The 14,388-nt window shown below is 46.0% G+C and overlaps 1 protein-coding gene across 3 annotated transcripts in view; it reads left to right on the top strand.

Annotated features, from left to right (window-relative positions):
- Window positions 1–14,388, top strand: part of ZNF423 (zinc finger protein 423) — a 287,251-nt gene that overhangs the window by 254,368 nt on the left and 18,495 nt on the right. For all 3 annotated transcript variants that reach the window (XM_088471879.1, XM_088471878.1, XM_088471881.1), the window contains exon 7: window positions 4,307–4,422. In XM_088471879.1, coding sequence (XP_088328005.1) covers window positions 4,307–4,422 — 116 coding nt within the window. The remainder of the gene's footprint in view (window positions 1–4,306; window positions 4,423–14,388) is intronic.

The raw sequence follows: 14,388 nt of genomic DNA, 5'->3' as shown, positions 1-14,388 counted from the left end.
TTTGCTGTTAGCCTATTGTAGCATTGGAGGTGTGGTTATGCTTAGATTACAGTATATAAGTTTCTCCCTGTTATTCTTAGGCCTCTTTTTCTGAAGGCTCTCCCACCCTCCTCCCTGTATTTGTTGCTGGTTGGTTGCTAACAGTTGTTTTTTGGAAGGAAAGAAAGGCAGCTCAGTGACCTTGGGTGAGGTTAGTTTATTTGGGTGCACTCACCTTCATTGTTCTACACATAAAGGCTGTATCAGCCTACAGTGGACCACAAACCACTTTCCCCTGTGGGTTTCAGTTTATTGTTGGAAGTTAGAGTTGACTACCCATTTTGTTTGTTTGCAAAGTTTAATGATTAATCATTTAAGTGTAAAATGTAACCTATAACTATAAGTCTACAGTTTTCTTTATACATTCTCAAAGAATCCCCAAATGTCATTAAACACAGCCCGCTTTGCGCTTTCTCCATTTTCTTTCATATGTTTTGGATATGAAACCTGCTGGGGATAAACTCCCCATGGCCGATGACATCTTCGATCAGCCCCTCCCACCAGCAGCAGCAACTCATAATAACTTATCTAAAAATAATGAGACCAGACCAGTATTGGTAGGGCAAAAATGTCAGCTTCTCTCCATACTCCCTTCTAATGACCATCATGAGAGGCCCATCTGGACAGATGGTGCCGCTGACTCCTGTAGGATGCAAATCGGCCTAAACAGCACCAGATGGAAGTGCCCTTTAGATCAAATAGTGCAAGGTAGCCATATTACTGACAGCCATTCTTTCCCGCCCCTAAGCCGACATGAAATGGCAGGAAGGGAGGGATTTCCATAAGAAAGACGCTAATTGCCTACAAAACCCTATAACTGCTAAAAATCCTACCCCTAAAGCCCTAAGTTACACTATCTACCAATCACAAAAAGACCCACCCCCTATACCGACCCACCACCTATTCCTGCTGATGTAGTCAAGGTTTGCCAAAGCCCGCCCCGTGCCAGGGGGTTTAATTGTTCTTCAGGGATATATGAAATGCCTTCTAACATGATAATATTCCGGGTGACACCCAGTGATGTAATTAGTCCCTACTTAACTGGTAAAGAATATTTGGTTCAGTCCACAAAATGGCTGCCTGCACTGTAAGTAGGAATCAAGTAGTCTTTAAATTACTAGTATGTCAAAGCGTTTGCCATAGGCAGAACCTGCTGTAAGCAGACCGTCTAGAAAATAACTTGTTTTTTGCTTGGTATGTGCACACTCACATCAAGCTCTCTCCGTTATTAACATCAATCGTGTCTTTATTTTTTAAATACCCGTATGATAGTGTACAATGCTACCATTGCACACCTGTGCAGAATGTAGAGTACAATAAATTATGCACATTTCAGCTAAATGTGTTTACAGGAAAAACGCCACGTCCCAACACTTGTGTGGGAGTCTTCCCCCAGAATATAATGAAGCGATAGCTGTTAAATGCATGATTGACCACAGGCACCAGGTTGCTAATTAAAACAAAAGGATGCAAATAGTCTGAGTGTGAGACTTCACATAATATGGCAAGAAGAATGAAAAAAAAAGCAGTTTATGGAACATAACAATTTTGAGCTGTGAAACTTTTTTTATTGCGTTAGATTTAGTTATTTTAACTGCTTTGTTGTTAGGGGTCAATTCTAGGTGTGAATTGGGCTCTGAGAGCTGTCTTCACTCGTACTCACACTGCGAATTACATTTACAGAGGAAATTGTGTTTTTTCTTTTGTGCGCACACCCCCTCAATAGGTGAAAAGGCAGGGAAAATGTATACTCTGGTACAAATGTTAGGGCACAGTGCAGAATCTCTGGTACATCTCTCCCAATGAATAATCACGCACTCGGAGGGGTTTTAACAGCATATTTTGGCCAATAAAGATGTCAGGTTTCAGGTGAATTTCTGTAAAAAGCTCAGTAAAGGATTCAGTGATCTGGGATAGGTATGTGGAGGTGTAAATGATGTGGGGCAGGTATGGGGAGGTGTGAATGATCTGGGACAGGTATGTGGAGGTGTAAATGATCTGGGGCAGGTCTGGGGAGGTGTAAATGATGTGGGGCAGGTATGGGGAGGTGTAAATGATGTGGGGCAGGTATGGGGAGGTGTAAATGATGTGGGGCAGGTATGGGGAGGTGTAAATGATGTGGGGCAGGTATGGGGAGGTGTAAATGATGTGGGGCAGGTATGGGGAGGTGTAAATGATGTGGGGCAGGTATGGGGAGGTGTAAATGATGTGGGGCAGGTATGGGGAGGTGTAAATGATGTGGGGCAGGTATGGGGAGGTGTAAATGATGTGGGGCAGGTATGGGGAGGTGTAAATGATGTGGGGCAGGTATGGGGAGGTGTAAATGATGTGGGGCAGGTATGGGGAGGTGTAAATGATGTGGGGCAGGTATGGGGAGGTGTAAATGATGTGGGGCAGGTATGGGGAGGTGTAAATGATGTGGGGGAGGTGTAAATGATGTGGGGGAGGTGTAAATGATGTGGGGCAGGTATGGGGAGATGTAAATGATGTGGGGCAGGTATGGGGAGGTGTAAATGATGTGGGGCAGGTATGGGGAGGTGTAAATGATGTGGGGCAGGTATGGGGAGGTGTAAATGATGTGGGGCAGGTATGGGGAGGTGTAAATGATGTGGGGCAGGTATGGGGAGGTGTAAATGATGTGGGGCAGGTATGGGGAGGTGTAAATGATGTGGGGCAGGTATGGGGAGGTGTAAATGATCTATGACAGGTATGCGGAGGTGTAAATGATCTATGACAGGTATGCGGAGGTGTAAATGATGTTGGGCAGGTATGCGGAGGTGTAAATGATGTTGGGCAGGTATGCGGAGGTGTAAATGATGTGGGCCAGGTATGGGGAATTGTAAATGATGTGGGCCAGGTATGGGGAGGTGTCGTATTGATGGGAGAGGGGTGTTAGGACTTGCATATGAGAGCTACTGTAAAAGTTTGTTCCAACTTTTTACAGACTTGTATAAAAAAATCTGAAACATTACTATACATACATTTTTCTGTATCCCAAAATGCTGGAAAGAATTTAATTTGCTCAATAACACTTGCTTGCTGTAATTTTTAAACCATTTAAAATAATCACAAGAGTGGATGTTTGTGATGGACACCCTGCACAGTATCTGCAGCCGATCGGGCACCCGTCAGCGCTGCATTTACCCGAGCTGCTGGTAACGCCCCCTTCTGTGTGACATAATGATTTTGCGAGCTCAGTGGGTGGGGCCAGCACAGGGTGCAACCGTGTCCTGTTACGGTTCTGCATTGACATCTATAAAGGGTGCAGGGTGTGCGATGCAAACAGGCCCACATCCAGCACCCATATAGTTAAACTTACCTCTCTGGAGTCCTGTGTTGATCAGTGCTGCAGAGCAGCAAAAATCACCGGGGAGATGGAGAAGTAACCATTGTCCTGGATATTTGCACATGCGCGGTAGAAAAGTCATAGGGACCATAGTGTGGGCACCGTGTTCCAGGAGACCTGCACATGCTCAGTAGGCTCTGGCATAAAGCCAGAGAGGAGGGAGCCCACACTGAGCCAGCACACACATGGGGCCCTCTCCTCTTCAACTGCCCCTGTGGGCACAGGAGAATATATTGCACGTCCCCCCATATTCCTGAAAATGCCCCTGATGATAACCTCTTAAAACTTTTACATACATGTGAGTTCTATTCGATTGTTACATAAGGCAACTTGTGTTTTAGATTAGACAGTTCTATTCATGGTAGTTTGCCAATGCTCAATCCTGTCTGACAGGGGTACTTATGCACCATTATGCACAACTTTGATAGTGTGTGTTAGACCTGTGCAGGGGATGTAGTTGGGAGACTGGCGGACGGGATGCCGCCGTCGAAATCTCAGTCGCAAGCCCGACACAGGAATAAAAATAGGCATCAAAATACCGATGCCTATTTTAATCCCGACGCCGGAATCTAGACAGACGCCATCCCGAATGAGGTAAGCTGGGGTGTCTTAGCTGCTAGCCGCGGGTGGCGAGTGTTAGGATTAGGTAGCAAAGCGGGGTTAGGGTTAGGCACCCCTGGGGGGTGGGGTTAGGTTTAGGCACGAATGGGGGTGACATAGGTTTAGGCACTAACAGGGAGGGTTAGGGTGTGGAGTGGGGAGGGTTGCCGCTGTCTGTATTTTGACAGGAGGCATCCCGACTGCCAGTATTTCATACACCTTCCCTTTGCACAGTATGTAGACCTGTTGCTATTTGTATTGCGTTTCCTGTAACTACGTAAAACCATGCATTCCATGTGTAACCATTGTTCTCCTCTCTAGTTTTTGTACAGGCAAATAAACTACAACAGCACATATTTGCAGTTCACGGGCAAGAGGACAAAATCTACGACTGCTCTCAGTGCCCACAGAAGTTCTTCTTTCAGACCGAGCTTCAGGTAAACTTCCTGATAATTCTATTCAGAACATGTAGCGCTGTAACGTTTCCATCCACATCTAATCTCTCCATAATTGCAGAAATGGTGATGAAGCTGGAAAATAAACCAGCTTCTCTGTGCTTAATATCCTTCATTGTTGCACTTAGTATCAGCTAATGTAGGTGTGGATGCAGAGGATTTTTGCTCCCTCCCTCCCAAAGCAAAGATGATGGTACCTCCTTGAGATTGTGGCATTGGGGAGGCAGGGGGGTTGCTAAACACTACAGGAACAACATTCCTTTGTGGTTTTTTTGAAGCATAATAGCAGCCAGTAGTACATTATGTCTCTTGTACACAAGCTAAAGTGCCAGTATTTAATGTCTCTCAGAAAGCATGAAAGCTTGTATGTATGTATAGGTCACGTTTCCCATAATTGCAGGAACGTGCCAGCAAATAACATTTGTATCACTAAAGAGGTGTATCATGTAATATTGGAAAAAGAAAAATAATCTATTATACATTAGGGCAAAAAGCTGAAATGGCAAAGCAAAGGAAAACAGTTATGCCTTATTGGCCTCTCTATAGGTGAGTCCACCAAACATTTTTGTTGAAATCATACTGGATTACTCTCTTGGTATATACAGTAGACCCCTGATTTGTATTGTTACAGCCCCCACTGTTGTCATCTATGACAAAAGGGAGCCGAGCAGTGACGATTTTAGTGAAGCAACTCAATGAAAAAATAGATGTCCGAGCACCTTCTTGGCTTACTTTGCCTAAATCGTTAAAGATATAACGCAGTGATGGACTTTATTTTATACCATGTAGAGATTGATATGTATTGCCTGGTTTCTCCAGAAATAATGCTCTAATGGAGCGTACACACGGTCAGATTTGTCAGACTTGTCAGATTTGTCAGATGAACGATTGAACGATTGAACGATTTGAACGATTTGAACGATTTGACCAAAGTTTTGAACGATTTGAACGATTGAACGATTTTTGACTGCATTAAAATGAATGGAATCGTCCAAGTCTGACTGCAAACCCATCAGATGTCAGATATCGTTATCTGACAAACGGGAACGCGCATCGTTGATCGTCCATCGTTCAGGCATGTCAGATATGTCAGATTTTCCTTCAGATATGAACGACTGAACGATTTTTAAATCGTTATCGTTCATATCTGAAGGAAAAATCTGATCGTGTGTATGCACCATAAGTCCTGTTTACTGATAAAAAATTGAAGTTTTATTATTTTACTTACCGTATGTGAAAAATTATTATTTAATTTCAAGTCTAATTCCCGGCAAGAGTCTGGTTTGGCAGGACAATAAATAAAGCACGAGGACAGACACGAGGTTGCTGGAGTTGACCTGAGTGGAGACTGTTTTTTTCTCAGGACAACTGTATTTGGACCTTTTGCGCAGGGCCAGATTAACAATGGGGCGGATGGAGCTACAGGCCCAGGCCTCCACATAAAAATAGTCCCATTGTCATGACAGCATGATGTTGACTGGCCATCTGCTCTCCACACGGTCAGCCACAAATCATAAGTAGTAAAATTGTATTTCTATTTACCTCAGAAAATTAAGCATTTTTTTCTTTTACATATTTAGGGAAACATTGGGTATAGGGGTGTACACGCCCACACAGCACTGGTCACACCTCCTCTGCTTCTCATAAGTCATAATAGGCCCCTGGTCATTTTCAGCTCCAGGCCCATGTGGCCCTCAATCCGGCCCTGCTTATGCATGTCACGTCAAAAGTCTTTTCATGTTGATGTCTGGAGGAAAAACAACTAATGTCGTCTACAAGGCAATCTTAAAAAACTATGGCCATAAATTCTATGACTATGGCCATAAAAGTCTATGGCCATAAATTCAGAATTGGGCGGGTTGCTTGTAATGGGTTGGGTATGGGATGCTGGCGCTCGAGATCTCAGCAGTCAAAATTCCAACACTGGCATTAGGATACTGACACTTGTCGGTAGGTATCCTAACCCTACCCCTAACCCTTCCTTCCATGGCCTAAACCTAAATTCCCCCTCTAGTGCCTAAACCTAACCACCCCCTTCCTGTTCTCTAAACCTAACCCTCTCTCCTTAGTGCCTAATCTTCCCCCTAGTGCCTAACCCCGCTACTTAACTTCGGGATGTCGGCAGTTGGGATGCCAGCGCCAGGATTATGACAGATGTCGGGATTCCAGATCCTGTATTCTAAGCACCGGCATCCCCTGTGCTGGGATATTGACTGTATGCCCTAATAATATAATTTCAAGAATATGTAATGGGTCTGATTCATAACCTTATGTCCTAAAGTTTATGAAAATTTAAATTCACAGGTTTAAACAAAGAAAGCACCAATCCTGGTCATTGGGGAGTTCACAAACAGTGGTTTGCTTGTGCAGTTACCGTAATCATCCACTGTTTGCACCTGCCCCTACCAAACTGCAAATAATGTTTTCCCAGGCATATATGGGTCTCTTTCCCATCTGCATGTGGTGGTAATTGTGCATACATGTCCTCTTTATATTTGGCCTGTGGTAGAACACTCCAGTTCCACCGAGGCAGGTGTAAGTAAGAGAGTCACGTCAATCTGCTTTGGAGCCTATGTATGCAGCCACTGTTCTGGGCATGTACAGTGCAAATCCATCCAAGATTTGCTATACCAAAACTGGCATAGACCTCACGCTGCACCAGCCACAGCGCCTTGCAAAGCCACTCTTATGTACCACACTATCACGACATATCATTCAGCAGACCGAGCGACCAGTTGGTAAGCTATACACACTTACCAATAGGACTCTCGATGTGTTTGGCCTGACATCACAATTGGGCAAGCATTTAAATTTGCCCGCCCAGTTGTGATATCAGTGTTGGTGGTCCCTGCAGCCAGTCAGCTCCAGGGACCACCAACACTGTCAGCTATCGGCACTCTCAACTCCATCGGCTGTGTTGCAGGGCTGACTGAATGTCTGTGAACGATGTCATTCACACACTTATTGGGTGAACACACCCGCCAATGCCCGTGAGAGATCTCAAATCGAACGAACAACATATCAACAAGAATAACAAAACATATGTGCTGGGGCACAGACCTAAATATACACCACCTCAGTGATAAAGTTATTGTATACAGACAAGGATTGTGGAGACGGATGGCAATACTTTATAATATGATTTTAGGTGTTATTGCAAATAATAGTGTGTGAAGGGGGTCCATGCTAGTATGTCCATTGTTAGGGCATTGGTCATATTTTTTGTACTGCGGCCAAGGGACCTTTGCCATTCCCTCCTAGGTTATAATCCTACCAGGGAACTTGGAACCGGAGCAGGGGCAGGGCTTTGCACCCGAGCAGGGGCAGGGCTTTGCACCCGAGCAGGGGCAGGGCTTTGCACCCGAGCAGGGGCAGGGCTTTGCACCCGAGCAGGGGCAGGGCTTTGCACCCGAGCAGGGGCAGGAATTGATTGTTGGGTTTATTTTGACAGACACTGAATTATTAAACATCAGAAGCCCCACCCCTACACCAAATCTGTTAATTACTTGTTCATCAAATATAACATGCTGCCAAAATCTTCGCGTCAGAAGTTTCCTCCTCTGGTTCTAATTACATATTGACTGTCACGATCCGTAAGTTGATCTTAGCATGGTAGTTATTGTGTGTTTATGAACACTGTGTTTATCTGTCTGGAAAATTGCTAGTGTTTAACACACCATTGCGGCCCCACCACTGCAACGCCGCTGCTTTTGTTCAGTTTACTGGGTGTAGCTTCTCTGTCCAGTTTTTACTGTATGGGGGTCACATGGCTGACATGCAGTAATGCCATACTCTTAGTCACCTATTATTGCCTTGGTAATAATAGGTGACTTCCTCTGGAAGAGGCACGCTGTGTTTTTGTTAAGCTGACATCTCTTACTGTACATCCTTGCTACAAGGCCAGTGGTGCATATGAACAGTCCATAACCCTCCTACTGCTCACATAAGTGACCTCATTCCTTTTACAGTACTACATAGGAGAATAAAGACTGCTCAATGTGAATCCCAGAACCTGCTATTGCAGTGCTTCATTGTGTCTGCCCGTATCACTGTGTCTGCATTTCTTTATAGAACACAGCTGAAATTATGATATTTTATGTGAGTATAGTATAGGTTTTGTTTGGCTATTAAGACTAATGTCTGTGTTGTTATTTTGGATGCTGTCCGCCGGATTCGCTTCCTCTGCACAGTAATGTTCCCCTAGGATTTGTTAATGCCTCTTTGTTTTTCAGTTGACATCTGTACAGCAGGTACCTTTTTAGAATGAGATCAGGTCAGGGTAAATCATCTGTGCATCAGCCCAATACAGAGAGAAGCATTGATTGGTCACAAAGCAAAAAGTGTCTCTGTCACCTCACATGCTACTCCTCTTATTTGGTGTTAATCCGTATGAGTGAGCCCTGTGTTAGCGATTCTCTTAGGAGATTAGTCACTCTGTTGTGTTCACTCAAGTGGAATCAGCGTTCACCATACAGCCCTTATTTCCTCTCACTTCCCCATTCTCAGACATGGCTAATCTAAATGAGCCTATTGATACTTTTGGGGTCGGACACTCAGACCAAGTCAGATTTTAAAAGTTGTAGCAGCAATAGTTAATTATTATTAATATATTCTATTATAAAGGTTTTTTTTTTTTTTTAAACATTAATTGAAAAGTTTAGGACTTAGTGCTACCACAAGAAGAGAGAGAAAGAAGTGAGTGCTCTATATAGGTATTGATAGAGAATATTATTTACTGGGAATCCAGGGCTGTAACTAGGGGTTATTAGGGCACCTTCGCTACCCCACGGCACTTCTGACTAGCAATCAGGATCGCTGGGAAGGAGGAGTGTAGGTATCATCCGGATCTTCTCCACAGTCCAGTAGTCCTCCCCTCAACTTTCCACCAATGCGTTTTACACACTAGGTTCTTTTTCAGGGTGTGCTATACTGGTGGGTACCATGTCTATGTATTCACTACCCTCCCTTTACATCACTTCCTGTGGGTGGAGCTTCAGATACTCATTACCATATAAAATAAATTTCACATATCTATATAAGTGACCTATCTATGTCAAATAATCTGCTAGTACATCTTCATTTTGTTCAAATTTCCATACCTGAAGCAGGGTATATTTATCTACCCTCCTCCCTAATAAGGTAGATAGATTGCATGGTGGTGGGTGGCGTGGTGTCCCTTCTATTGGTAGATAAGCTATGCAAGGTCCAATATAGCATAGGTCTGTATATAGAGAGTTTCCATAACTCCTCTGCGCACCTTGGCGGATATTGCGTTTCATGCTGGAACACCATTCACTTCCGTAAGTTGATCCGCCATGTGTGGCCATGTCTCTGACCAAATGCAAGAGCTCCCATTATATTCGGTGCGCTGGGTGGACTTAAAATGTGGGGAAACAATACATTTAGGAGAAAGCTTAGATCTCTCCACGTACATGCCAGGAGGACTACTAATCTGCATCTCTACCAGATTCTTTATACTGGAAATAGCATTCCAGCGTGGAACGCTCATTACTTCCGTTTTTTTTCTCTCCCTTCTTTTGTAATTTGTATTCCATTATGGAACACAGAATTCCGTTAGAGAGAGAGATTCAAAATCCAGTGATGGGTTAAATCAAATCTTGTGTTGAATGCCAATAGATAGTGAAATGTACAAAATATGCAGTGATGCTCTTTAAATCATATTGCTGGTGAGAGAAACTGAAACGTTAAGTGACCAAGCCAAGCAGGCACAACGGGCTTCTGTTCACACGTGGTCTAGGTCTGTGCACACTCTGGGCCTGATTCAGAGCCGTACGCTATTTGCGCTCGCTCGTTCAGAAAAAGGGGCCGGCTATTTAAATTGAGCGCTCGCTCTTTGCGGTCTGTTGACGCCTCTATGTCTGAGCGAGCGAACGAAGCATGCGCTCGCTATTTTGTAAAGACGCCCCCTGGCCGCTCGCATCATACGTCATCTCCGCTATTTATTAGATTAATCGAGTACATCGAAAGGCGTCTGAACTGCTCGCAGTGCTTGTGGTAGGTTTATCCTACCGCAATCATGCGAACAGTTCAGGCTAAGAGACAACCAAGTGACGTGGTCGATGACGCTGCTTTGTTAATTATGCACACCCTTAAAACGCCCGTTTTGACCTTTTGGCACGCCTGCGTTCGGATCACCACTCCCCGTTTTCAAGCACCTTCCCCTGTTACCACCCACAAACGCCTCATCCTGTCACTGAAATTAGCAGGCACTCGCTATTTTGCGAGCGCTCGATTTCCGACCGCAATGACTGGTTGGCGCATGCGCATTTTACAACCCATACGCATGCGCAGTTGTGCGAACATCGCTCGGAGCGAACGAGCGGCCGCTTACGAGCGGCTCTGAATCAGGCCCTCTGTGCACAGTCCGGACCACAGGAGACTACATTGGCTCTCATTATCTGGAATTACGATACTATATACACACATCTGCCTTTTCTGCTACTCTCTCTTTATTTTCAAGCTGGACTCTCATTGGAGACCCTGGAAGTGTACAACCTGCGCTGGCTTATACCGACAGGACACTTACCTCCAGGTGTTCTCCCAACAGTAGATCCACCTATTTAATTAACTATTTTCAAATTAAGGGGCGCTCATCCTGCACTCTCATCAACTTCTTCACTGCCCCAGGGCACACAAGTGGGCAGTAGAAACAGGGGGTTCCTGCATTTAACCTCAGTTTCTTTACTTAATTCCTGGTATACACTCACATACATATATTGGCGAGTTGATACTGAAACCTGTGTAAATAAAAATGTACTAATTTCCAGCTATACTTAGCTGGGTTAATTTGCCATCTTTTATCTGATAAATATTTTTTTTATATCCCCCATGTTTTCAAATTTAAAAACAATTTTTATATTATGTAAAGTTCTATTTATAATTTACAAAATAACTATCCTTGGTTTACAAAACTTTTGTATCCTTAAGCCCCGTACACACTGGACGATTTTTATGAACTATATCGCTGAACGATATATTTTGTTCAAATCGTCCAGTGTGTATGAATTTGACGAGCACTCCCGCGGGTTGTTAATGATATCTCTAGTCGCCTGCGCATGCAGTCCAATCTGAGGATATCGTTAACGATGCCATGCTGTCGACTGCAGCATGGCCCCGCTCCGACCCCCCCCCCACCTGCCGACGATCGTTGTTGCCGGCATCGACAAGTGTGGGCTTTAGACTAATCTATTATTGAAACACGTTGGTTTGTCTTTCTGTTTAAGTGTTTCTCACTAGCTATATGATTTCTACAGCATCACTGTGTATTTTGTGACTGTCACGATTTCATCCAACAAGTTTTTGACCTAAAGGTGCCTACACACTAGACAACTCGCAAACAATGCTTTGTCGTCAAAGATTTCCCTTGAACTCCCCGTTACTCTCGGACAAACAATATCGTGCATGAGACTATGCAATTTGACCAACGACCTTAATCTCATTAACCAGATTGCCAGATCTTACTGCATGTAGGTAAGATCTGCGGAAATGACCTGCGAGACCGCACATCGTTATCGTTCATGGACGCTGCAAGATTTATCGTTCCAATATGTCTGAATCTGCCAAATCGTGCAAAAAATAGTCTAGTGTGTACCCAGTTTAAAACAATTGTATTGTAAGCAATATCTTTATTGAAATACCTTTTGTTTTGTCTTCAACTGAATAGCTTTGGTGATCTTCACATAAGCCAAACAAATATCTTATACTTTTGAACCTAGGTTGTGCTTTTGTCTCACATGAATACACACTTTACTGCTGATTACAATTGTATCCAGTGGTATAACTAGAAAGTGGTGGGCCCAGGTGCAAGAATATGCTTTGGGCCCCCCTATGCAGTGCCCCTTATATATTGCCCCCAGTAGTAGTCCCCCGTTATGCAGAGCCCCCAGTAGTAGTCCCCCCTATGTGCAGTGTCCACAGTAGTAGTCCCCGCTATGTGCAGTGCTCCCAGTAGTATTTCCCCCTATGTGTAGTTTCCCCTAGATGCAGTGCCCCCAGTAGCAGTCCCCCCTAGGTGCAGTGCCCCCAGTAGCAGTCCCCCCTAGGTGCAGTGCCCCCAGTAGCAGTCCCCCCTAGGTGCAGTGCCCCCAGTAGCAGTCCCCCCTAGGTGCAGTGCCCCCAGTAGCAGCCCCCCCTAGGGGCAGTGCCCCCAGTAGCAGCCCCCCCTAGGGGCAGTGCCCCCAGTAGTAGCCCCCCCTAGGGGCAGTGCCCCCAGTAGTAGCCCCCCCTAGGGGCAGTGCCCCCAGTAGTAGCCCCCCCTAGGGGCAGTGCCCCCAGTAGTAGCCCCCCCTAGGGGCAGTGCCCCCAGTAGTAGTCCCCCCTAGGGGCAGTGCCCCCAGTAGTAGTCCCCCCTAGGGGCAGTGCCCCCAGTAGTAGTCCCCCCTAGGGGCAGTGCCCCCAGTAGTAGTCCCCCCTAGGGGCAGTGCCCCCAGTAGTAGTCCCCCCTAGGGGCAGTGCCCCCAGTAGTAGTCCCCCCTAGGGGCAGTGCCCCCAGTAGTAGTCCCCCCTAGGGGCAGTGCCCCCAGTAGTAGTCCCCCCTAGGGGCAGTGCCCCCAGTAGTAGTCCCCCCTAGGGGCAGTGCCCCCAGTAGCAGTCCCCCCTAGGGGCAGTGCCCCCAGTAGTAGTCCCCCCTAGGGGCAGTGCCTATGTGCAGTGCCCCCAGTAGTAGTCCCCGCTATGTGCAGTGCCCCCAGTAGTAGTCCCCGCTATGTGCGGTGCCCCCAGTAGTAGTCCCCGCTATGTGCGGTGCCCCCAGTAGTAGTCCCCGCTATGTGCAGAGCCCCCAGTAGTAGTCCCCGCTATGTGCAGTGCCCCCAGTAGTATTCCCCGCTATGTGCAGTGCCCCCAGTAGTATTCCCCGCTATGTGCAGAGCCCCCAGTATTAGTCCCCGCTATGTGCAGAGCCCCCAGTATTAGTCCCCGCTATGTGCAGAGCCCCCCAGTATTAGTCCCCGCTATGTGCAGTGCCCCCAGTAGTAGTCCGCCTGTAGAACAAACACACACACAAAAAAACTGTACCTGAATCCCCACTCCTGCGCCCAGCGCTGTCTGCTCCTCTGTCCTCCCGACCCGCTCTAGCTCTGCACTATGGGAGAGATGTCATGACGTCTCTCCCATCACCCACTGTGGGAGCCGGAAGGGGGAGCTAAAGAGTGAGCTCCAGGCCGGCTCCCTCCGTGGACGCAGCAGCCAATAAGAGTCTGTATGACTCCCATTGGCTGCCAAAACACACCGCCGCCGGGTAGTACGAGTGTACTAACCGGGGCTGGCGGCGGTGTCTGTTGTGTAGTGCAGACTCCACTCACTGCGGTCAGCACTACACTGTGGGGCCGGGGGACACTGGCAGCAGGTGCAGTGGCGCTGTTGGCTTTAGGGGCTAGTTCCGCCACTGATTGCATCTTGTTTTTGATTTTCTGTTCTTGACCCTGACCATATTATTTTGATTGTTTGAAAAATGTATTAAATTATTACATAAACATGTTTATTTTTCAGAGACTTCCATGGGAAGACAAAATATTTTGATTAATAAATAAATTAGTGTGATACAGCACTTCCACAATTAGGTACAGAGTGTCCAATTGCAACCCCCCTTCTCACCTGCTCACACCATACGGGGGGGGGGCCACTGTAACATGCCCAATATGCTGATCATCTTGCATCTCCCTTCCACTGCTCCTATTTGCTTTTCTAACCAGTAGGAAAGGCTGTCATTGTGACTGTAGACTGGCATTGCCCGCTTGACTTCAAGTAAGATGGGAAGTGCCAAGTCTCTTTGGCATCAGCCATGCCAGCATTGATTCCTTAGGAGTGTTGACACAGCGGACGTGGCTTGCATTGGCCACATATTGCTGCCCAGATAAGATAGACTTGCTGCCATGTTGCCCCATTCTTGTAGGCTCCTTTAGAAAATTGCGTAAAATAGCAACAGTC

The sequence above is a fragment of the Taudactylus pleione genome, unplaced genomic scaffold (assembly GCF_031769625.1).
Source record: "Taudactylus pleione unplaced genomic scaffold, aTauple2 ptg000117l, whole genome shotgun sequence".
NCBI lineage: Eukaryota > Metazoa > Chordata > Amphibia > Anura > Myobatrachidae > Taudactylus > Taudactylus pleione.
Note: the sequence above shows the minus strand (reverse complement) of the source record. Positions and strands in the feature narration are given on the sequence as shown.